Below are 23,280 nucleotides of genomic sequence, written 5' to 3'. Positions count from 1 at the left end.
GGATATATCCAGATGCAGTGAACTGAAATGACCTATGAAAGTCAAGGTAATAGGACTGGTGAATGGAAAGTAAATTAGATGAAAAAGAAGGCCTTCACGGGGTGTGCTGAGAAATTAATTTGTTAAGATTAGGAGGGAATTGATGCTAGACTGAAGAGTGAAGCCTGAACTTAATACAGTATGTAAGACAAATGGATAGAGTTCTTTTGAAAAGTTTAAATACAGGCTATCTGTCACAGTGTGGCAGATTCCTGAGCTGTACAGTAAACTCATTTCCATAGTCATATCACTTTTCAAGTCTCCCTGTGATCAGGTGCAGTTTAAGGACTGAGACTGAACTAATGGGAGGAGACCAGAGGTGATGCGTGGCCCTTCTAAAGCTGGTCCCCCAAATCCTCCATAGTGAGAATTTCTGTGCTCCTCTCTCCTCTTACCTGTTGGATAATAATGCTCAGAAAGACCTGGAAAATAAAGTGTTCAAAATGATCTATTGTCTGAGTCCTGGATCCCTGATTTACTATGTGAAACAAATCCTTCCAACCATAAGAAGGAATGCAAAGTTCTGGACTGTCTGCTTGAAACGATAGTTATTTAACCACTCAATTATGTGTTAGGTTTAGTCAAGATATAGCATAGTATATAATCATTGTCATTTTCTGTTGCTATAATAAAATGCCTGAGGCTGGGTACTTTACAAAGCAAACAGGCACATTTAGTTCCCAGTTGTGGTTGTTAAAGAGCATGGCAGCTTCTTTCTTTCGACTCTGAAAGGGCCTTATGGGAGATGGCATCACAATGTGAGGAGTGCATGTGAGAGTGTTAAGTGGCATATACAGAGAAAAAAAAAAAAGGATTCAAGAGAAGTTCCTAATTTCCTTATAATAGCCCATTCTCATGAGAACTGTCACACACACAAAAACATTCACCTCATCCTGCAAGAATGACACTAATGTTTTCTGAAGGTGTTGCTCTAAGTGAACCAGCTATCTGTCACTAGCTCTCCTTCTGAATGTTCTAGTACCTCTTACCATCACTACACCAGGCCTGAAGTTTGCAGCACGTGAGCCTTTGAATATAAGTATGGACATATTGAAACCTATCCATACCATAGCATTTATGAAGAAGTCTATGGGCAATGCATAAAGAAAATAAGAAGCCATCCAATGCATATTAATGATGTAGGGTTTTACTCTGAGCGATGGAATAATTCCACTTTGACCAAAAACCATCTTAGCTATAGAAATTCTGGGTATATTTGTTGAAGGAGCTAGCTGTCCTAAATAATACATTTTTATTGTCTTACACAAAAGAAGTATTTAGGAACTATGATATAGTTGAAGATAAACAGAAAAAGATAAAAAATTTTTTCATTTTTATTTTATAGAAAATTCTCTGTAAAGGCATTTTCATGTCTTTATCTGCCCCTTTCAATAAAGCTACTTACATATTAAAGGCTGAATTGATTTTGACATAAAAACTTGGACTGATACTTTCTCTATTTGGTACCTGGATAACTGCCTTACCCTAATTGTGAGTCCTGATGATGAGATAAATCAATGCCATCATCTGTTAACAGGTCTCAGCATAGATAAAGATAGAAGAAATGGATGAACATGGGATGGCTATTTAGTAGAGGCAAGCTGAAGAGGAAAGGGAACCAGAGGGTCCTATGGGGGTGTTTCAGGACATGTTTTCCCAAAGCATGGCACCGTAGTGTTTGAACAAACAGCAGAGATGTCACTTTCTTTCATAATACCCAGCAAGGAATCTCTGACCTTCCAGGTCAGAGGATATCTATTTGACAAATGTCATCCTTTACCTGGAACAAAATTAAAAAAGAATAATTTTATTAAATACGCAGAGAGGATTTGAACAAACAGGGCTTGCTAAATTCCCACCAGTTCATTCCTGTGATTACCATTAGGTCCCTCTTCCTTTACAACTGTATTTCTTCACAATTGCATACTTGTCCAGCAGGTTAAGCCACTGCCTACATTGCCAATGCCAGTGTCCCCTATGGGTGTCAGTTTGAGTCCCATCTACTTCGCTTCCAATTTGGCTTCCTGCTAATGTGCCTAGGAAAGCAGCAAAAGATGGCCCAATTTCTTGGGCCCTTGCACTCACATGAGAGACCCAGATGAATTTCCTGGCTTCTGACTTTGGCCTGGCCCAGCCCATTGTGGCCACTGAGAAGTGAACCACTGGATGGAAGAGCTTTCTCTATCTCTCCCTCTCTCTCTCTAACTCTGCCTTTCAATTAAATAAATCTTTTTAAAAACTGCACAGGTTTTTGTTTGAGCATTCACTCACAAAATCTCCCATGTCTTCTAAAACTTACTTATTCAATCAGTTTTATGCTTTTATTTTGTTAATGGCTTTTATTATGGGGACCTCAGCCATGAACCTAAGATGGAAATAAAAGATATTTTTTCATTTATAGTTTCTCACCCAGAGAGGAACGGCCAAGAGACTGCCATTGCCACTGGAGCCTTTGGAAGATCAGAATCCTTGCCAAGATGAGCTCTCCCGGATCTCTCTGTACTGCCTGGCTCTGAGAAGAAGGTACAAAATATTTTGCTTTTCTCTTCTTTTCCAAATTAAGATTAGTAGGTTAAAATTCTCTTGTTTGTATTGTGACTCTGGTTATGTATGACTTTGATGTATTCATTTGTTATTGATCCTTTCCCTCCCAGGGAGAGCCATATCTTTCCTGATTGTCTTTTGTGTCTTGAAAACTTGACTAGTCATTTCCACATCAAACCTAGCACACAAAAAATACATAGGTATCTCTCTTTTGGTCTTGATTAAGGGTCCTTATTTCCTAATAAATGCTGATATGTCACATAAAAATTATATTAAATACATTTGTATGCTTTTTCTTGTTAATTTTTTGTTACGGGAACTCCAGCATGAATCTTAGATGGACACATGCTCAACCAAATGATAAAGGGAGAAAAAGGAAGTGTTAGAAATGGAATTAGGCCTAATCCAACATTATTGAATACTTAGAGGATTTTGTGAAATGAGTCCCATAAGAGAAAAACTTCAAGGACACAGGTACTAATAAGTAGTAGTAGCTTAGCTGGATACTTCCTAATCTTTTTATGACACACATAAGAATTATGTTCATTGCACAGTTTAGTAAATGAATATGCTTGCTCATGGCTGGAAATGCAGGCCAATGACTTAAACTGGTAGCAAAGCTGGCTAACGTAAAATGAATATCCCTTTCATAGGATAGTTCCTGGGAAGTAGCCATTCAGCTATGGAGTAAATATCCAAGCTTACTTTGTGTCTAACTGTGGCCATGTGAGAGTAGTTCTCGCCAATGGAAGGCAAATAAAAATGCGGCACTTTGGAGCGAATATTATTAAAAAAGTGAGTGAGGAGAGAATTGCTGGCTAAATCTTCCCACTGGAAAGAACCAGCTACTAACTATAAATATTAAGCCTTGCTATTACATAAGGAAGAAATAAACTACTACACTGCTGTATCATTGGAATGTCCAGTTATTATAACTTCTAGCAATAGCTTAACTAAAACACGCCAATATTTCACCTCAACTGTAGCCCATGCAAATGTTATGTCACAGTTGGAAATGTCTGCCTGAGGTCACTCAGGTAACTTGTTAAATAAATGAATGCAATGGGAGTGTTGGGAACAGCCTTCCTTCACTTTATCACTAAGTGCTTCCAGTTCATTAGGGGGACATTTTTCAGGAAAGAGGCAAACTAACATTTATTAAATTCCTAGCATTATAACCTTGGGAGTAATGATTAATCTCATTCTGAGATTTTTTTTCATTCAAGTTTCATGGAATTTTATGCAAAAATTTAGGTCTAATTTTCCGATACCATGGTTTATCCTTTTCCTTGGTATTTTATCTTCTTTTTTCTTTAAATTCTTTTTTTTCTTTTTTTGTCCATTGAGCTTTAATTTGTATGTGTGGATTACATCCCTAGAAAAAGAATCCCAGATTTTCTCTCCTGTGTATTTTCGTCTTGCTTCTTCATGGTCCATGACACCAGCTGAGGCTTCCAGTACAATGAAACCAAACTGGTGGGATGGAGGCAGATTATTCTACTATTTTTCTAGATCTTTCAGCTGCACATCAAACCTGGGCCTGATCACCCCACATTTGGTTAAGTTGTCTGCGAGCTTCATAACAATTTTCCCAGCTCTGTGATCATCAGTGATTTCAAGTTTGCGAAGGTAGCCATGCTTCTTCATCACAGTTAGAAACCTCACGATGAGTTTGGAGCATGGCCTAATAAGAACCTGGTGTTTGCCCCCTTTTTCAGCATTGTTGATGCTTTTCAGATCATCAGCCAGGACGTTCATGCACACCAGTGTGGTGGCAAAGAAACATGGCAGAAAAAGAGATATTTTATTTATTTCTACCAACAGACAATCCAGAAGGAATGCTTTTATCTCAGGGCATATCAGTTGGGAAGTTTAAATTAAAACTATTAAAGTTACAACTCTGACTTAATAATATTAGGGAGGAGATGTTTGCAAATAGTCTTAAGTTCATTTCAGATCCACTGACCTAGGTCTTCAAAAATATCACCATTTTCAGTTCTGCTTTCTCAAGTTTAGCCTAGTTCTATGCCTCCTCCTAGTGGTGGTGGCTGCCAGCTTTAATGTCACATCAGTTTTTTTAAAAGATTTATTTTATTTTACTTGAGAGGCAGAGTTACAGACAGAGGAAGAGACATAGAGACGTCTTTCATCTGCTGGTTCACTACCAAAGAGCTAGGAGCTTCTTCTGGATCTCCCACATGGCTGCAAAGACTCAAGCACTTGGCTCATGCTCCACTACTTTCCCAGGCCATAGCAGAGAGCTGGATTGGAAGTGGAGCAGCCGGACTAGAACTGGCACCCATATGGGATGCTAGCACCGCAGGCAGATGCTTAACCTACCTACAGCACAGCACCACACAGCGCCGGCCCCAATGTCATATCATTTTAACATACAGTTTACCAAAAGGTATTTCACCATTCATGCAAAAGTCCCATCATTAACTCTTAGTGTTATTATTCTAATTCAGGTCATACTCCACAATCTCTGAACTAGTCATTTTGGCAAAAAAAAAAAAAAAAAAAAAAAAGCAAACAAGCATTGGTTAGCCTAGCATCCATTGTCTAAGTCATCCCTGGAACCTTACGTGAATTCAGCTTTATCCAAATATATGTATTAAAAATGCTAAGGAAAATTTTCCTAAAATTATGATTTATGTAAGAATAAAGTTTGGAGGGAAAATCCAAAGCTTTCTCTGTTTCTTTTAAGGAACCATGTTTCATCTAAGGAATCCTACTCTCTGAGTTTCCCACATCTGAGACAACTAAGTGTTCTCAACATTACCTTGTTTCATCAGTTTTTTTTTTTTTTAAATCCCTTTCCCTGATTACCCGACCATCTTATACCTATAAGAACCCAACCATATAGTCTCAATTCTCATTTGGTCTGAAGATGGCTATTCCATTTTATCCACAAGTCTGTCCAAACAACCCCTCATTTTGATAAGAAACTTTGATATTTTACTAAAACTACCTGCCGGTTCTACTTTCTTCCAAAGAAAAAATTTCAATAAAATATAATCATGGGGCTGGCACTGCGGCTTAGGGGGTAAAGCCACCACCTGCAGTACCAGTACCCCATATGGGCACCAGTTCAAGTCCTGATTGCTCCACCTCCAATCCAGTTTCCTGCTATGGCCTGGGAAAGCAGTAGAAGATGGATAAACTCATTGGGCCCCTGCACTCACATGGGAGACCCAGAAGAAGCTCCTGGCATTTGGCTTAGGATTGGCCCAGCTCTGGCCACTGGGGCCATTTGGGGAGTGAACCAACAGATGGAAGAGTGCTCTCTCTCCCTCTCTGCCTCTCTGTAATTCTGCCTTTCAAATACAGAAATAAATATTATAAATAAATAAATCCACGAATCTTTAAAAATATATTCATCTTTAACATACAAAGAACAACTATCAAGTTTATGTGCAACATTCAAGCACAAATATTGCACAAGATTATAAATTGGTAAATGTGAGAAATTTAAGAATTTCTCTTAGAATCCTTATTGTTTCTCATGCTAGAGAGGCGTGTATAGAGGTAGATTTATATAAATATTTAAAAGGCAGAGTAACAAAATGAGGGAAAATCATAGAGAGAAAACAGGGAATTTGATCTGTCTTCTAAATGCTGATTCACTTTGTAAATGCCCACAACTGCTGGGATTGGGCCAGCCTAAAATCATGAGCCAGGAACTCCATCTGGGTCTCCCACATGGTGATAGGGACCTAAATACTTGGTTCATTGTATGATCCCTCCTAGGCACATAACAGGAAATTGGATTCAAAGTACTTGGCAGCTAGAACTCAGACCAGCACTCTGATATGGGATTCAGGGGTCCAAATCTGCGGCTTACCCTGCTGCAATACAACGCCTACCCCAAGAAGAGGATTGTTGAAGGATGTTTTGATCGCTTCTCGGCCTTTTGGCTAAGATCAAGTGAAGGATGTGTTGAGTTCTAAGAGCATGCCTGCCTCATGGCCAGTATACATAGTGACTTTGAGATGTCATCTTGCTGAGTTTTTCAAACATGGTTATGAGGGAATATTACTGTACTTGAACAGAACTGTGATGATAGCCCAATTCACTCAGTTATGTGTGAGATCTTCTAACATGCTAGGCAAGGATTAAGTAGCACTGGATAACATCTCAGTCAGCAAAGCACTGTCAAGCAGCTTTTGTCCAATTCTTATGAAAGAGATGACTTTCAAGGAAGGATATAGTCAACAGTAACATAAAGGTGAAAAAAAATGTTTATAGCCTTTTGAGAAGTTTTAAAGTGCTGGTAGAGGTAATATATAGATGGACATTGATAATACAGTGTAATTCATGCAACAGATTCACAGGTGTTACGGAAACAGAGATAAGAAAGCAAAGTTCTCTACTGGGATTCAGAAAATGTTATCACTAATAGTTAGACATTAAATACTTTATTATAACCGATATTATTATGTGTTTCACCATAAGCTTTTGAGCAATGATGAGGACTTGTTAACTGGGAAGAAGAGTTGCAGTTTGAAGAATATTTTTGGCACCTATCTGTATGATAGAAATTGAAGGACTTGATACACATTCTCAAAGATCCTGGGTGACTTGGACCATTCCCTAAGCTCACGCTCAGTGGACAGAACTGTGAACAAGAAAGGATTCCACAGTGACCAGATTGGGGTAAAGCATGTATAAAAGTGAGGGATTCTGACAGTGATTATACTCTGCTGCTGTCATCAAATACATGATGCTGGATACTTTATAAAGAATAAAAATCTGTTTATTCATCCTTCTGGAAGGCTAGGAAGTTCAAGACTGAGGGTGGCGTCTGGAGAGGGCCTTCATGCTCAGTCACCCAAGGTAAAAGAGTGAAGTGCTCTTCGTGTGTGTGTGTGTGTGTGTGTGTGAGAGAGAGAGAGAGAGAGAAAGAGAAAGTAGGTCAGACTCTAGGTTTTATAGCCAACCCAGTCTTTCAATAACAGTATTAATCTATTCATATTGGCAGGATTCTGATGAAAAAATCCCCTCTTAAGGGTCCCACCCCTCCAAACTTTTGCACTAGGGATTAAGTTTCAACACATGCTTTTAAAGAGACACATTCATAGCATAGTACCCTGGTTAGTGATGGGGGACATGTGAACAGGGTATCTCTGCATGCTCCTTTTTTTTAAATTTTACAGGCAGAGTTAGACAGAGAGAGAGAGCGAGACAGAGAGAGAGACAGAGGAAGGTCTTCCTTTTTCCATTGGTTCACCCTCCAAGTGGCTGCTATGGCTGGTGCGTTGCGGCCGGTGTACTGCGCCGATCTAAAACCAGGACCCAGGTGCTTCCTCCTGGTCTCCCACGCGGGTGCAGGGCCCAAGCACTTGGGCCATCCTCCACTGCACTCCCGGGCCACAGCAGAGAGCTGGACTGGAAGAGGAGCAACTGGGACAGAATCCGGCGCCCCGACCGGGACTAGAACCTGGGGTGCCGGTGCTGCAGGCGGAGGATTAGCTTAGTGAGCTGCGGCGCCGGCCCTGCATGCTCTTTGGAACAGAACAATAAATGGTCAGGGACATATTTTGGACCCTTTTAAAAATGGACTTAGAAGATCCAAACCCCTCCTTCCCAGAAGAAAACAGGAACATCAAGGGAGACAGGGACAGCCTGTAACGCTCCCACTGGCCATCCACTTGGAGTCTTCACCTAAGCCCGACACAGAATCTTCTAAGGGAAAGGGTTGTTACCAAAATGTGGCAGAGTTTTTTATTTTTAATTTATTTTGGCAAATGGTAGCTCAGTAGTGAGGAGGCATACTCAGAGGAAGGGTCAACCTGGAAACACAAGAGACAAATCCGACAGAGGACCGGGAAGGAACATTAGAGGGAAGGATCATTTGGTAACTCTGGCATTGTGCCATCTAATTAAGTGTGAAGGGCTTATGTGGTCTAAATTGCTTTAACTATAATTCTTCATATAAATTTTAACTTTCTTCCTTTCTAAATTTATTTTAAAGCCATATATGCATAAAAGATAAGTGATAAAGCCCAATTATTTAGCTAGACTATTTATTTGATACTTGGAAAATCTTCCTTTGGATTGTAAGGAAATTATGGAATTTATATCTAACTTAAATATTTCTGTCAAAATTAATTTATTTTTTGAAATATTTATTTATTTGTTTAAAATGCAGAGAGGCAGAAAGAGAGAGAAAGAGAGGTCTTCCATCTGATGGTTCACTCCCTGGATGGCCACCACAGCTGGAGCTGTGCCAATCAGAAGCCAGGAGCCAGGAGCTTCTTCCAGGTCTCCCATGTGGGTGCAGGGGTCCAAGGACATGGGACATCTTCTACTGCTTTCCCAGGCCATAGCAGAGGGCTGGACTGGAAGAGGAGCGACCATGACAGAATCCGGTGCCCCGATTGGGACTAGAACCTGGGGTGCTGGCGCCGCAGGCAGAAGATTAGCCTAGTGAGCCACAGCACAGGCTATCATTGAGATTTGATTATTATTTGCAGCCCTTGTCTTTTTGGAAAATTACCCTAAAATTATAATTTATGTAAGAACAAAGTTGAGAAATAATTTTTTTATTTTTATTATTTAATTCTTTACTTAGTGGAGGGTTACACTTATGATTTTTTTTTTAAAGATTTATTTATTTGTAAGTCAGAGTTACACAGAGAGGGAGAGAGAGAGAGAGAGAGAGGCCTTCCATCCACTGGTTCACTCCCCAGATGGCTGCAATAGCCAGAGCTGCGCCAATCTGAAGCCAGGAGCCAGGAGCTTCTTCTGGGTCTCCCACATGGGTGCAAGTACCCAAGGACTTGGGCCATCTTCTGCTATCCCAGGGCATAGCAGACAGCTGGATTGGAAGAGGAGGAACCGGGACTCGAACCGGCACCCATATGGGATGCCGGCGCTTCAGGCCAGGGTGTTAACTCGCTGTGCCATAGCACCGGCCCCACACTTATGATTTTAAAATAAACTGAAAGTATGTCATTGCAAAATTAAAAGAAAGAATATGATACGAGGGAGGAGGAGGGTGGAAGTGAGGGTGTAAGGGATGGTAAGGTGAGATATGCCCCTAAATCTGTATATATGAAATTTGTTCACCTTATATAAATTTTAAAAATTGGGAACAAATGAAAGCATAGAGAATAATCTTCAAACAGATCATAGCTGCAGTGTTGTAGGATCTGGGCAGAACTTCCATCCTATCCAAGCCTCAACCTCTAGAGAGCCAGATGCATGTTACAAGTGTTGTGATATCATTTGTGCAAGGTTTTCACTCTCTTACAGTCCATTGTTCTAACAGATAATTTTAAATATTTACCCTGGATTTAATGAGTAATTTTGACACAGAGATTTTATGCAGCCTTTCTGTTTTAATAAGAGCAACAGTAGTTTTTTTCCATATGTTTTCCCATCACTCTTTCCCTGATGGAGCCAGTCCACTTTTATTTCCAATTAGATCTCCAGGCCACAAATCACCAACATTAATTTTTGCTTTCTTTGATTAATTGTCTGCTTTGTTATTCAGGCATTCTATCAACATGAATCATTAAGAATTCCTTAACAATTTATTCCTCGTGTTTAATCCACTTATTAAATGTGTTTACAATTATTCTTCTAGCTTCATCATATTACTGGCTTATTGCATTTGACTTTACTGATTTATGTTTCTTCCTAAAGGGTTTCTCCCTCCTGAAACCCTATTGAATTAAATACCTTCAGATATAATCAACCTGTTCATACACTGGATCTTTATTGAATAACTGTACAGTTAGGATAGAATGACTGGAAATATATATTGAAAAACACTTCTGGTATTTTCTGAATATATCATTGTTGTATTACATATATTAGAAACTTAATGATCATAAGATTTAATTATATACACTAGATGCAGGCGTCAAGCCACTAAAACACGCCAATAGTAGAGTGTAGCTAATGGATATCCAAGTAGGGACTTAGAGTTCTGGGGTTCTAGTCTGGGATATTAACTGTTCTTAGATCGATATTTGTTAAATCTTTATTAAGAAACCATTTCAGCATACATGGGTCATGGATATGGTGTTAACATTATTATCATATTATCTCCATTGTACAAAGAACAAACCAAGGATTGACTAAGATGAAATAATTCTTAGTCCTTTAGAATTTAAAATCTTACTCCAAGCTTGTATACATTTCTGATGAAAGAGGGTTTCAAATAAAGAGAATTTTATAGTCCTTTCAAAGATTTATGGAAAGTATCATCTTGAAATTGTATATCAACTTCTCTATGAAAACACTTCCTTGGAGTTCATTAATCCCAGTTTATATTTGAAAATATTAAATTTTTAAATGTTTTTATTTTATTTGAAAAAGATTGAGAGACAGAGGTAGAGAGAGAGAGAGAGAGTGAGAGAGAGAGAGAATCTTCCTTTCACTCGTTCACTACCCAAATATCTGTAATGGTAGAGCTGGGCCAGGCCAAGGTGAAGAGCTGGGAACTCAGTATGGGTCTCCTATGAGATAGAGAGACCCAAGTACTTGAGTCATTCCTTCTGCCTCTCAGGGTGCACAATTGCAAGAAGTTGGAACTAGAAGCTAAACTAGCACTCTGATATCGGATGTGACATCCCAATCTGTGTCTTAAGTGTGGCACAAAATATCCACCCAATGTAGTTTATATTTTAGAAATCAAATAAGATTTCTTTTATTTGCCAAAGTCAACACACTGAAGGTTCTTATCATTCGTTACAGCATTAATGGCTTTTTAGCCATTTCTTTTGGTTTCACTCATTTTCTAAATTCCACATTAAGAAAGAACTGAGGAACCATAGCAAGATAATAATATATTGAAAATTTTTTTTTTTATTTGAAAGTGGGACGAGGGGAGGAGTGAGTGAGCGTTATCTTCCAGCCACTGGTTCACTCCCCCAAAAGGCTGCAACAGACAGGGTTAGGTCAGCCTAAAGCCAGGAACCAGAAACTTTCCCATGTGGTTTGCAGAGACTCAAGTACTTGAGCCGTCATGTGCTGCTTGCCAACAATCTGCACAGGAAGCTAGATCGAAACTGGAGTACCAGGACTGGAACAAGCACTCCAATATGGGATGTGGGTATCCTAAACAGTAGCTTCATCAACTGTGTCACAACTCCTGCCCCGAAATAATATTGATTCATTCTGTTTAGATTTCTTCTTGTCTCTCATACCCCTTCCTCCAAATATTTGTTAATAATAAACCGCAGGCTCATCCTACGAGTCCTGCACACTGTCAACATGGGTTGCGTGACAGCACTCTTTGACAAGAAGCACAGGAGACAAGTTTCGGTGCACACGCCTACTTTATTAACAAGCTAGCACACCTTTTCAAGGGCAGACAGAGGGGGAGTAACTAATTCAGGGCAATAGTAATTCTACAGGATGAAGCTGATATTGGCACTGCTATGCTTCCCCAATCAGCTTGAAGGTCATGTAGACTAATAGCTTTCCAGGTGGGCCTGGGCCACACCCGGGAGCAGTTTACCTGATTGGCAGAAGGCGGGGATGGGGGAAATAACTGTGCTCCCACCACCTACCAGCAGTCAGGCTAACTTTCTGGATGGGCTAAGCAGGCAGACTCCCCGCCAGGTACAGGATCTCCCACAATAAACTAAAAAAATAGATTAGGAGCCCGTGGCATGGCTCACTTGGTTAATCCTCCACCTGCGGCGCCGGCATCCCATATGGGCACCGGGTTCTAGTCCCGGTTACTCCTCTTCCACTCCAGCTCTCTGCTGTGGCCCGAGAGGGCAGTGGAGGATGGCCCAAGTGCTTGGGCCCATACACCCACATGGGAGACCAGGAGGAAGTGCCTGGATCCTGGCTTCGGATCGGCGCAGCGCCGGCTGTATGGCCATTTGGGAGGAAGGAAGGAAGGAAGACCTTTCTCTCTCTCTCTCACTGTCTATAACTCTACCTGTCAAATAAATAAATAAATAAAAAGATTAATTTTTGTCTTCCCAAATATTGGTAGAATAAAGAATCATTTAAGACAAATGTTTTGTAGTGACATTAGTAGTAGCCTCCAAAAAGATTTGTCCAAATCCTAATTCCTGAACCCTGTGAATGTTTCCTTATTTTGGAAAAAAAGACCCTTTCTTAGGTAATTAAGCATCTTGAGATGAAGAAATCTTCTTCTATCATTTTGGTGGGTCTAAATTCAATTCCTGGTGTTGTTCTTAAGGTCCACAGAAGTGAGATTTGACAGACAGAAGAGGAGAGGTTGACATGAAATTGGAGTTATGCAATACCTTGGTGTCTCTACCATGGGATTCCCAGGAATTCTTAGGCATCGAGAAGAGGCAAAGAAAGCTCTTTGATTTTGAAACTCTTGTCTCTTGAATTATGAGACAATGAATTTCTATTGTTGTATTCAGTTTGAGGTAGCATCTTATGGGTAGCCACAGGAAAGTAATATATATATATATATATTTATTCATTGTACACGAATGTACAGAGGAAGTGAAGATAACCTGATACACAAATAATACTATTCACCAGTGTGTCTTCTTCTTTTCTTTCCATAATGTTTTGTAATTTTCATTGTAGAGATATTTTACATCTTTGGTTAAATTTATCTCGAGATATTTAAAATGTTTTGTAGCTATACTGAATGGGACTGATGTTAGAAGTTCTTTCTTAGTCATGGCACTATTTGTGTATACAAAGGTTGATTTTTTTTGTGTAGATTTTTGTATCCTGCAACTTTGCCAGACTCTCTTATGAATTCCAATAAGTCTTTTGCTTTCCTTGAGTATAGGATAATGTTATCTGCAAGCAGGGATAATTTGACTTCCTCCTTTGCTGATCCGAAGCCAGGAACCAGGTTCTTCCTGGTCTCCCATGTGAGTGAGGGGCCCAAGAACTTGGACCATCTTCTACTGCTTTCCCAGGCCATAGGAGAGAGCTGGATTGGAAGAGGAGCAGCTAGGACTAGAACCGGCACCCCTAGGAGATGCTGGCACCGTAGGCTGAGGATTAACCTACTGTGCCATGGTGCTGGCCCCCAACTCTTATTTTATTAATGTGAGTCTTCTCCCCTTCTTTGGGTATTTTGATCAATGATTTCTCAATTTTCTTTATTTCTCAAAAAATCAGTTCTTAACTACACTGTTAATGAAGATGCTGGGAGGCATTGATGAAGGCTTAAGTGACTGTGGGAAGCCTATTGTGTTCTTGCTTCCTGGCTTCAGTCTTCACTATGAGACTGTTGTGGGTATTTGAGGAGTAAGCTAATGATTGGGAATGCTGGCGGATTCTTGCTCTCCATATATATATGTAGATGGATATAGATATACACACACACATATACTCTATTGGAACCATAGTGTCTATGCCCTGCCATGTAGAGAGAAGATGTATTCTGGTCACTGTTAGCTGAGTTGTAGCACCTGACAAATCATAAACTCTGGGGCCTGTGGCAGATACTGACTGAGACTGTGCATAAGTACCCTTGTATTGCTGGGCACAACAGGATGGCATGTCCCTGTTTGTAGTTGTCATGTTACCTTGTGACTTGTTTTGGCTACTGGTATAATGATGAAAATGATATCATGTTACTCTTGTAGAGAAATAATTTAAAGAGTCGTGCAAGATGGCACTCTCTTTGGTTTGCTTCAGTGCTCATAGATGCTTGGTTGAGATAGAGTTTCTACCAGCCGCAGTCTCCAGGGGAATACATTAATTATTATCTGTTCCATGAGCTGAGTACCAACTCCCTGATCCACTTGAGCATGTAGAACAAGGGAAAATCACTCTGATTTGTTTACTGTAGTGTGACAGCCTAGGCAGACTGATAAAGGCATAGATCAAATGGTCCAAAATGCTTCTTCATCTATTATGTTATGAAAATGAACGAGGCTAGGTGATTACCAAGTTTACTTCCAATATACTGTATGAGTTTATGAACAAGAAAAGAATTTGTTCTCTCTCTTCTATTTGAAAAATCTAGTCTCAGTATACAATATGGTGAAATTCATTGAAAGTTACATTACTTTTTCTTTTAACTAGACTCAGCCACAGGCAAAATTTCTGATTTCTTTGTCATCCTGAAATATCCCAGGTTTTCTATTTCTTGAGAGCAGTCAATCTGAAAGGTGAACTGTTAGGTTTGATTTGATTTGTTATCAGCTCTGGGCTACAGTTCTGTGTTCTTGTGGCTGTGTGCATATTTCCTGGAGGAAGGAGAAAAAGTAAAATATTAAATGTGGTACATTATGAAATTACATCATATGACATTCAGTTTTTGGTTTTTTAAAAAATCATGCCTTAAAACATTCAGAAGCATAAAAATAATTTCAGAGGCAAATATGAAGATTTTTTAGTGGATAGGTAGAAAGATAATTGAGAAATAATATAAACATGGTACTCAAAAGACTTCCATTTTAGCTAGAAAACTATATCTAGTGAGCAGAATCAAATATGCACATACACACAGGGACGCATGTGCAAAAGCAATGGGCAGAGAGATGGGTTAACCCAGACTCGAGATGCAATATAACTTCCTAGTCACAAAAGCCCCCCATCCCAAGTTTGCTATCTCCCTGAGAGAATGCAAACAGAAAGGGACTTTCCTGGTATTTATCCTACTTTCACTGAATAGGGTTCCTACCTGGGGTTGCATAGCACACAAATAAAGATTCTCAGGCTTTTCCCTTTAGCTTGTAGTTTCCAAATTTTTCTGGCTTTCATCTTGGTCGGGAGTGGCAAACATTTTGTATGGGAGCACATATTAGGCTGAGTAGGCTGTTGTAATAAAATTCCACAGACTAGGTTGCCTAAACAATAGATCTTTCTTTTCTCGTGGTTCTAGAGGCTGGTTCACGATGACAGAGCAGACAGATTTTGTTTCTCTTTAGGTCGTATTCCTTGGCTTGCAGCTGGTGTCCTTGCCGTGAATGTGCATGGCATTTTTTCCTCATGCTCTCACTTCTGGCATCTTTCCCTCTTCTTGTATGGACACAATTCCTGTTGGATTAGGGACACACCCTTAAGGCATTTGACATTAATTACCTTCTTAAAGGCCCTATCTTGAAACACAGTTACATTATGGGTTAGGGGTTCAATATATAAATTTGGAAGGGGCACAATTTATTCCATCACAGGCCGGATAATAATTATTTCAGTCTCAAAAGTCACAAGGTCTCTGTTCTAACTACTCAACTGTGCCAGTGTATTGAAGAATCAGTCACAGATAATACATAACATGCATGGCTGTGCTCCAACAAAGCATCTTTTATTAAACTTGAATATTTTATCTTTTTCATGTGTCATAAAATATTATTTTTTTTGTTTTGCTTGCACTATTTTCAAATGTCAAAACCACTGCTAGTCAAAACAAAAAAACAAAAAAGTTTGTAAATGAGTTTGGTTTAGTGTTTGCAGATTGCCAACTTTGGACATTTGTCATGCTGGAAATTCATGATAACATTGTCTGGTTTTAACTTTCCAAGATGTGTTTAGATGACAAATGTAAACAAAAAGAGTACTCTCTGATCTGTATTCAGGGAAAATAAATGCATTAAGACATCACATCATTGAGAAAAAAGGAAGAGTGTATGCCATTGTTTCTGGAATATGCTATATAAGTAAATCTGAATTAACAGTTTCAAATGCGTAGTAGCAAGCAACAAATATCAGTTTTAGCGTTGTGAAATTTACTGTGATTATTGTATATTAGCAAAAAGCAAAATAGTACAAGATTAATAATTTTTAGGTTAAGATACTCCCAGGAGAGGTTAATCAGATATCTTTTCCTTTAATTTTATTGCACAGAAGATTTTCCAGGTCTCTCAATGAATGCTAAAATAAAATTTCAGAAGTGTGACTTAGGTTTTCTATTTTTATCTTGTGTCCCTTGTTACATTTTCACACTTGGCAGTATTTTTGTATTCTCCAAAGAACAAATCTGGCAGCAAAGATAAATGATAGTTTTTCATTGGTTGTGTTATTCAGCCACATATAAAACAAATCTCAAATTATTTATAAAGTTACAAAAACAATTCATTTTCTGATTCCTTTTTTAATATTATAGCATTTCTTTTTTTTTCAGCTTTTATTTAATGAATATAAATTTCCAAAGTACAGAATATGGATTACAATTGCTTCCCCCCCCATAACTTCCCTCCCACCCGCAACCCTCCCATCTCCCACTCCCTCTCCCCTTCCATTCACATCAAGATTCATTTTCAATTCTCTTTATATACAGAAGATCAGTTTAGCATATATTAAGTAAAGATTTCAACAGTTTGCACCCACATAGAAACACAAAGTGAAAAATACTGTTTGAGTACTAGTTATAGCATTAAATCACAATGTACAGCACCTTAAGGACAGAGATCCTACATGAGGAGTAAGTGCACAGTGCCCCCTGTTGTTGATTTAACAATTTGACACTCTTGTTTATGGCATCTTGTCATGAGTTGCCAAGGCTATGGAAGCCCCCTGAGTTCACCGACTCTGATCATATTTAGACAAGGTCGTAGTCAGAGTGGAAATTCTCTCCTCCCTTCAGAGAAAGTTACCTCCTTCTTTGATGACCTGTTCTTTCCACTGGAATCTCACTCGCAGAGATCTTTCATTTAGGTCATAAGTCATTTTTTTTTTTCCTTTGCCAGACTGTCTTGGCTTTCCATGCCTGAGATACTATCATGGGCTTTTCAGCTGGATCCGCATGCCTTAAGGGCTGATTCTGAGGCCAGAGTGCTGTTTAGGACATCTACCATTCTATGGGTCTGCTGTGTATCTCACTTCTCATGTTGGATCATTTTCTCCCTTTCTGATTCTATCAGCTAGTATTTGCAGACACTATTCTTGTTTATGTGATCCCTTTGGTTCTTAGTCCTATCATTACGATCAATTGTGAACAGAAATTGATCACTTGGGCTAGTGAGATGGCATTGGTACACGCCACCTTGGATGGGATTGAATTGGAATCCCCTGGTATGTTTCTAACTCTACCGTTTGGGGCAAGTCAGCTTGAGCATGTCCCGAATTGCACATCTCTTCCCTCTCTTATTCCCACTCTTACATTTAACAGGGATCACTTTTCAGTTAAGTTTCAACACTTAAGAATAACTGTGTATTGATTACAGTATTCAACCAAAAGTATTAAGTAGAACAAACAAAAAGCATACTAAGAGGGATAACGTATTAAGCTGTTCACATCTTAATATGATAGCATTTCTAATCACTTCCCAAAGTCAGCCTTGATTATAAGAGCTGAGTTACCAAACAACTACGATTTTAGACTCTTCAACAGTCCTGGTGTGGGGTACTTTTCATATTCTGGTATGTCATAAGATTCCCCAGAGAATGTATCCTAACCAGGAAAGGACAAAACAGAATCTTATTTGGAGATGGTGGGAATCATTTAGCATAAATACTTTTTGGAGATTTCTCTTTTTTCAAAGAATTTTAGCAGCAAACTCCAGTAGGGTAAAACAGAGTTCTAGTAGTGTACATGAATAAAATAATAGTGTACATAAATTAATAGTACATGAACTAAATACTACTTCCAGAAATGCCCATGGAGGCAGAAATGACTAGTTGGTGCAAATGATAGTACGAATTATATCCAATCTGCCTAATATTGGGTAATGGAACAGTTAATTATCAGACTAAATCATCCTTCCAAATGGTCTATGATATAGTAAAATCCAAGATAAAAATTGAGTCTGAAATTTACAAACGTCTACACTGTAGCAGTCATGCCCAAATGGTGATACATGTTGCCAATTATCTGAATCCCACATGAGCCAGTGAATGATTTTAGAGTACACTTGGGTCAAATGATAACAAAGGTAACTCACTTTACTTCCAAACTCATACTGAATTCATATCAAGATTGACTTTGCTGGAGTAAATTAATTAATTAAAAATGAAATATTTTATGATTGTTGAATTAATGTGATTAAGAAAATTTGGGAAAGGGAGAAAAAAAAGACCTTAATTTCAAGATTCAATGTCAACTGTTAATATTCTTGCATATTTTTGCTTAGTCATATATGGTTTTCATTTCTTTTTTTCTAAACCTTTCAGATCTCTTGGCCTTTATCTGCCTGAATTGAATCCGTTCAGGGGCAGGCTGCTGTGGTCTGTATGTTTGTGTCTGTCCAAATTCCACATATTGAAATCTTAACTCTCAACATTAGGATTATATTAGAAGTGGGGGCCCTTGGGTTGTGATTAGGTCTAGAGTAAAGCTCTCATAAATGGGATTAGTGTCATTATAAAAGAGACCCAGTTTGTCCCAACCACCATGTGAGGACCCAGCTGGAAGGCACCATCTGTGAACCAGAAAGTCAACTCTCACCAGCCACTGAAACTACTGATGCCTTAATTTTGTGTTTCCCAGTTTTTATAACTGTGGGAAATGAATTGTTGTTGTCTATTACCTACACGATTTATAGCATTTTATTATAGCAGATTGAATGAATTAAGACATTTTCAATATTGTAGACTACTAAGAAAATCAAATTCATTTTGTCAAAATAAATGAACATTAAAAAATGTAAAGTGAATGGGTCATAATGTACATGAATTTCTACATTCTGAAAGTAATTCCTAATTAAAATAAGTTTAAGTAGATTGAAATGGCTTGTGACTGCACACTTAATATATTTTAGGAGAGCTAATGTTTACATGCGTAAACATGGATAGTCTTAGAAACTTTATGTTGGATTTGTAGGTGTAATCTAGAATTCTGGTCAATATAGATAAATAATGATACTATGTTATGGCTTTTGAGAGGTCACACATGGGTTAACGGAAGCATTTATTTATTCAGCCACTTCTCTGACAAATTCTGAGACAAGGTACATATTATAAATAAGACAATATGGTTGATGACTTAAGAAAGAAGTTTAAATAACAAAATAGAGTATGATCCTTTCCAACCACTCTAAATTACTCAAAAAATCAAGTTTAAAAGTAATATTTTGTATTATTATTTGATGCCTTACTGTATCAACAAATACATTATGATCTGCCAGTTGTATAAATCTACCTCAATGAATGACTACTAATTTCTTTCTGAAATCAGTCTTTTTACACAGTTGTAATTATATCTTAACATGGTTATATGCCTGCTTTACTCACTGCTATATCTCTACTCACTGCCATATCTCAGATATCTTTGGTGTCTAAACAAAATCATTTTTTGTAAATCTTAATATATTCACATGTGATTTCTGATAGTAGACCCCACTTGAAAAACTTGTTCCTATTCCGCAAACTTCACTGGGAAAGGCCAGCCTCTACGGGGAGGATAGAGGTCCACTTAGAAGCATGAAATTCAAATCTTTCTTTGTCATTGGTAAGATGCATGTTCCTATCAAAATAGAGGATTCCCTGGAAAAAAATTGTGACAGTTTTTTTAGAAGACAAATTTAGTGCCATGAGCAATTCTAGTATCTGGAGATTCGGAACTAATCATGTTCTCTTAACTAAGAACTAACAAATGGATAAACAGCATACAACATGAGGGTTGTCAATCTGGAGGAACAAACAAATTACTACAGAAAATCAGAGCAAGAAACAGATGCTGCGATAGTTTCCTATTGGGCTGATGACTGGGCTGATTTATAAACTATTAGTAGACTAATAGATAGTTTGAGATTAGAATGGATAGGGGAAAGGTGAGAGAGTGATAGAGTCTTTTGTAAAAAAGAAAAAAACCAAAAACCCAATGAGCTTTTTCTTAGAGACATAAGCATACGCGGCAGCTTATGGAATAGTTGAGTAGTCCAAGGATGGAAGGCAGATTGCCTATAAATGGAAAGGCATATTGGTGGCTGCAGAACACCAAGGGATGCTAAGATAACCTGTGGCCAAAGTAAATAGACTTTAAGCCCCAGTCTAAAGAGCTTGGACTTTATCCTATGAAAAATAGCAAGCTTTTGGGTTGTTTGAAGCAAGAAAGCTACAGTGTCAGGTTTATGTCAGACATGATCCTCTTTTCATCTATGCATCAAATCTTTAAAATCTATGCATATGAATGATGAATTTGGCTTCCTTTTGTGTCTCTCTCACCTTCCCTTGGCCAGTGTTTGTTCTTTCACCCTCAGCAGTTGCCAGAACCTTGATGTTCGATTTCCCAGATTCCAGAATTGTAAGAAATAAATTTCTGCTCTTTACAAATTTCCTAGTCTCAGGTATTCTGTGATAGTTGCCTAAACAAAGATAGAGGATGCATGTGAACCGTCTTCTTCCACCCCAATGAAATCTGTTGTGATAGACTCCGTTGCTTTACTTTAAACACCTCAATTTTAAATGTTGCTTCAAGAATAACTATTTAAAATGTCTTTGGGGGTTCAGTGAGGCAGGTTGGAAAAATGACCACAGTTCTTTGTCATTCCACCCTTCTTACTTCTTGAATTGGAGCTGGCTTTGTAACTTGCTTTTTTTTTTTTTTTTTTTTTTTTTTTTTTTTTTTTTTTTTGACAGGCAGAGTGGACAGTGAGAGAGAGAGACAGAGAGAAAGGTCTTCCTTTGCCGTTGGTTCACCCCGTAATGGCTGCTGCGGCCAGCGCACTGCACTGATCCGAAGCCAGGAGCCAGGTGCTTCCTCCTGGTCTCCCATGCAGGTGCAGGGCCCAAGTACTTGGCCCATCCTCCACTGCACTCCTGGGCCATAGCAGAGAGCTGGCCTGGAAGAGGGGCAACCGGGACTAGAACCCCGTGTGCCAGCGCTGCAAGGCAGAGGATTAGCCTATTGAGCCGCGGTGCTGGCTTAACTTGCTTTTAAACAACAGAATGCAAGAGATACAACTGTGTGTCTTCTAAGCCTGAGCCTTAACAGGGCTTGAAGTTTCCTCATTCACATTACTGAAACTCTTTGTCCAATTAAAAAGCCAGGGGAAGCTGCTGAAAAATGAGGTGTGTGTGTGTAGAAAAGCTTTCATAGTCACAGATGTCCAAGACAAGACCACCATTTCTAGAAAAAAAATCCTTTAACTTAAATGAGCCCAATCAAGAATAGCCAGCCAAGATCAGAAATGTTTGTCTGAGCCTAGTACAAATTAGAGACCCTTAAAACCATGAGTAACATATAGTGATTGTTTTAGGCATTAAAGTTCTACAGTGATTTATTACATATCAAAAGGTAATTGATACCCTAAGGTAGCTGGGCCCAAAATGACCTTTTTATCATAACATTTATCTTCCTGTGGTCTGTGTGTGAGAAAACCACAGTGGACAGATCAAATCTATTCCACCACTGGTTGCTGTATGACAGTGGGCTAAGAATGGCTTTTATATTTGCAAATGATTAAAATGAAAATCAAAACAATAATATAGCCAGTGCCACAGCTCACTAGGCTAATCCTCCGCCTGCAGTGCTGGCACCCCAGGTTCTAGTCCTGGTTGGGGTGCCAGATTCTGTCTTGGTTGCTCCTCTTCCAGCCTAGCTCTCTGCTGTGGCCTGGGAAGGCAGTGGAGGATGGCCCAAGTGCTTGGGCCCCTGAACCCGCTTGGGAGACCGGGAGGAAGCACCTGGCTCCTAGCTTCAGATTGGCGCAGCACCAGCCGTGGCGGCCATTTGGGGAGTGAACCAATGGAAGGAAGACCTTTCTCTTTGTCTCTCTCTCACTGCCTATAACTCTCTCTGTCTCTCTGTCTCTCTCTCTCTCTCTCACTGTCTAACTCTGCCTGTCAAAAAATTTAAAAGAACAATAATATATTATTAAATGTAAAAATATATGCAATTAAAATTTAGTGTCATTAAGAACATTTTATCACAACACAACCATAGTTGATATTTCATGTATTGTCTGGCTGCTTTCATGCTAGAGATGGGAAGGCTAAACAGAGATTATGTGTCCTACAAATAGTAAAGTATTTGCTCTTGGGTCTTTTACAGAAAAAATTACTGAATCTTGATATATATATATATATACATATACATGTATATATATATGCATTTCTAATTTAAGAAAATGCAAAAATGGCAAATTTCATATACTAAGCTGATATGAATTAGAGCAAATCTGAATTAGAGCTCATATTTGAAGCCCTGCTCTATTTCTCTGTCTGTGGGACCTTAGTATCCATGGCCTGCTTTTATCAAAACTGTTTAAAATTTATTAGAAAGGCAGAGAGAAAGAGAATTTTCCATCCCATTCTTCAAATGGCTGTAACAGGTAGGCCGTGGTAAGGCTGGAGTCCAGGAGCCTGGAAATCAATTTGATTCTCCCATGGGTGGCAGAGATCCAAGTGCTTGGGCCACCATCCTTTGCCCCTTAGGCATATCAGTAGGAAAGGGAATCAAGCAAGTTTTGGATCGGCACTTTGACATGGGATGTGGGTGTCTTAAACTGGTTCAATCTGCAGCATCACAATGTGTGCCCTCCTCCAAACCTCACCCCTACTCCCCACGGCGTGTTTTGCAGTCAGCAGCTTAGGATTCTTCATGCTGTACTTCGATCAACTTCCCTTAAGTTCTGTGTCTTGCCCTATTGAACACCTTGATGTATGTTTTTCAGTAGTTTTGAAAGACAACTGATCGTTTTTCCTGGTGTGCAGTCATTCTTGGGATTTTTTAGTCAGTCTAGGTCATTTTTTTCCTATTAGCTGTCAAATCGTCCTGATGTTGGACATCAATTTCATTGGTCCTTAACTGAGCCTTTAAACTTTCAGCTCCCAAATAAAGTTTTTTTTCTTTAAGATTGTCTTCAGATGCTTAAGATGGTAATCGTTAGCTCACCTTGCATT

General features: G+C 38.9%; 1 protein-coding gene and 1 pseudogene across 9 annotated transcripts in view; one reads left to right on the top strand and one right to left on the bottom strand.

Annotated features, from left to right (window-relative positions):
- LOC149126951 (uncharacterized) overlaps positions 1-23,280 on the top strand; it is a 282,984-nt gene that overhangs the window by 18,627 nt on the left and 241,077 nt on the right. For 8 of the 9 annotated variants that reach the window (XR_016232084.1, XR_016232079.1, XR_016232077.1 and 5 more), the window contains exon 2: positions 2,441-2,562. Coding sequence is in view for 1 of the 9 variants with exons in the window: in XM_089330355.1 (XP_089186481.1) it covers positions 2,441-2,562 (122 nt within the window). In the remaining 8 variants the exon portion in view is untranslated. Of the gene's footprint in view, positions 1-2,440; positions 2,563-18,609; positions 18,976-23,280 lie in introns of those variants that run through there. The other variant, XR_016232081.1, reaches the window with a different exon arrangement.
- Positions 3,959-4,344, bottom strand: LOC100344495 (small ribosomal subunit protein uS8 pseudogene; annotated as a pseudogene).

Source organism: Oryctolagus cuniculus, chromosome 4 (genome assembly GCF_051225735.1).
Source record: "Oryctolagus cuniculus isolate XC-2025 breed Fujian yellow rabbit chromosome 4, ASM5122573v1, whole genome shotgun sequence".
Taxonomy (NCBI): domain Eukaryota; kingdom Metazoa; phylum Chordata; class Mammalia; order Lagomorpha; family Leporidae; genus Oryctolagus; species Oryctolagus cuniculus.
The sequence above is the reverse complement of the archived record's forward strand: the minus strand, read 5'-3'. Positions and strand labels throughout refer to the sequence as shown.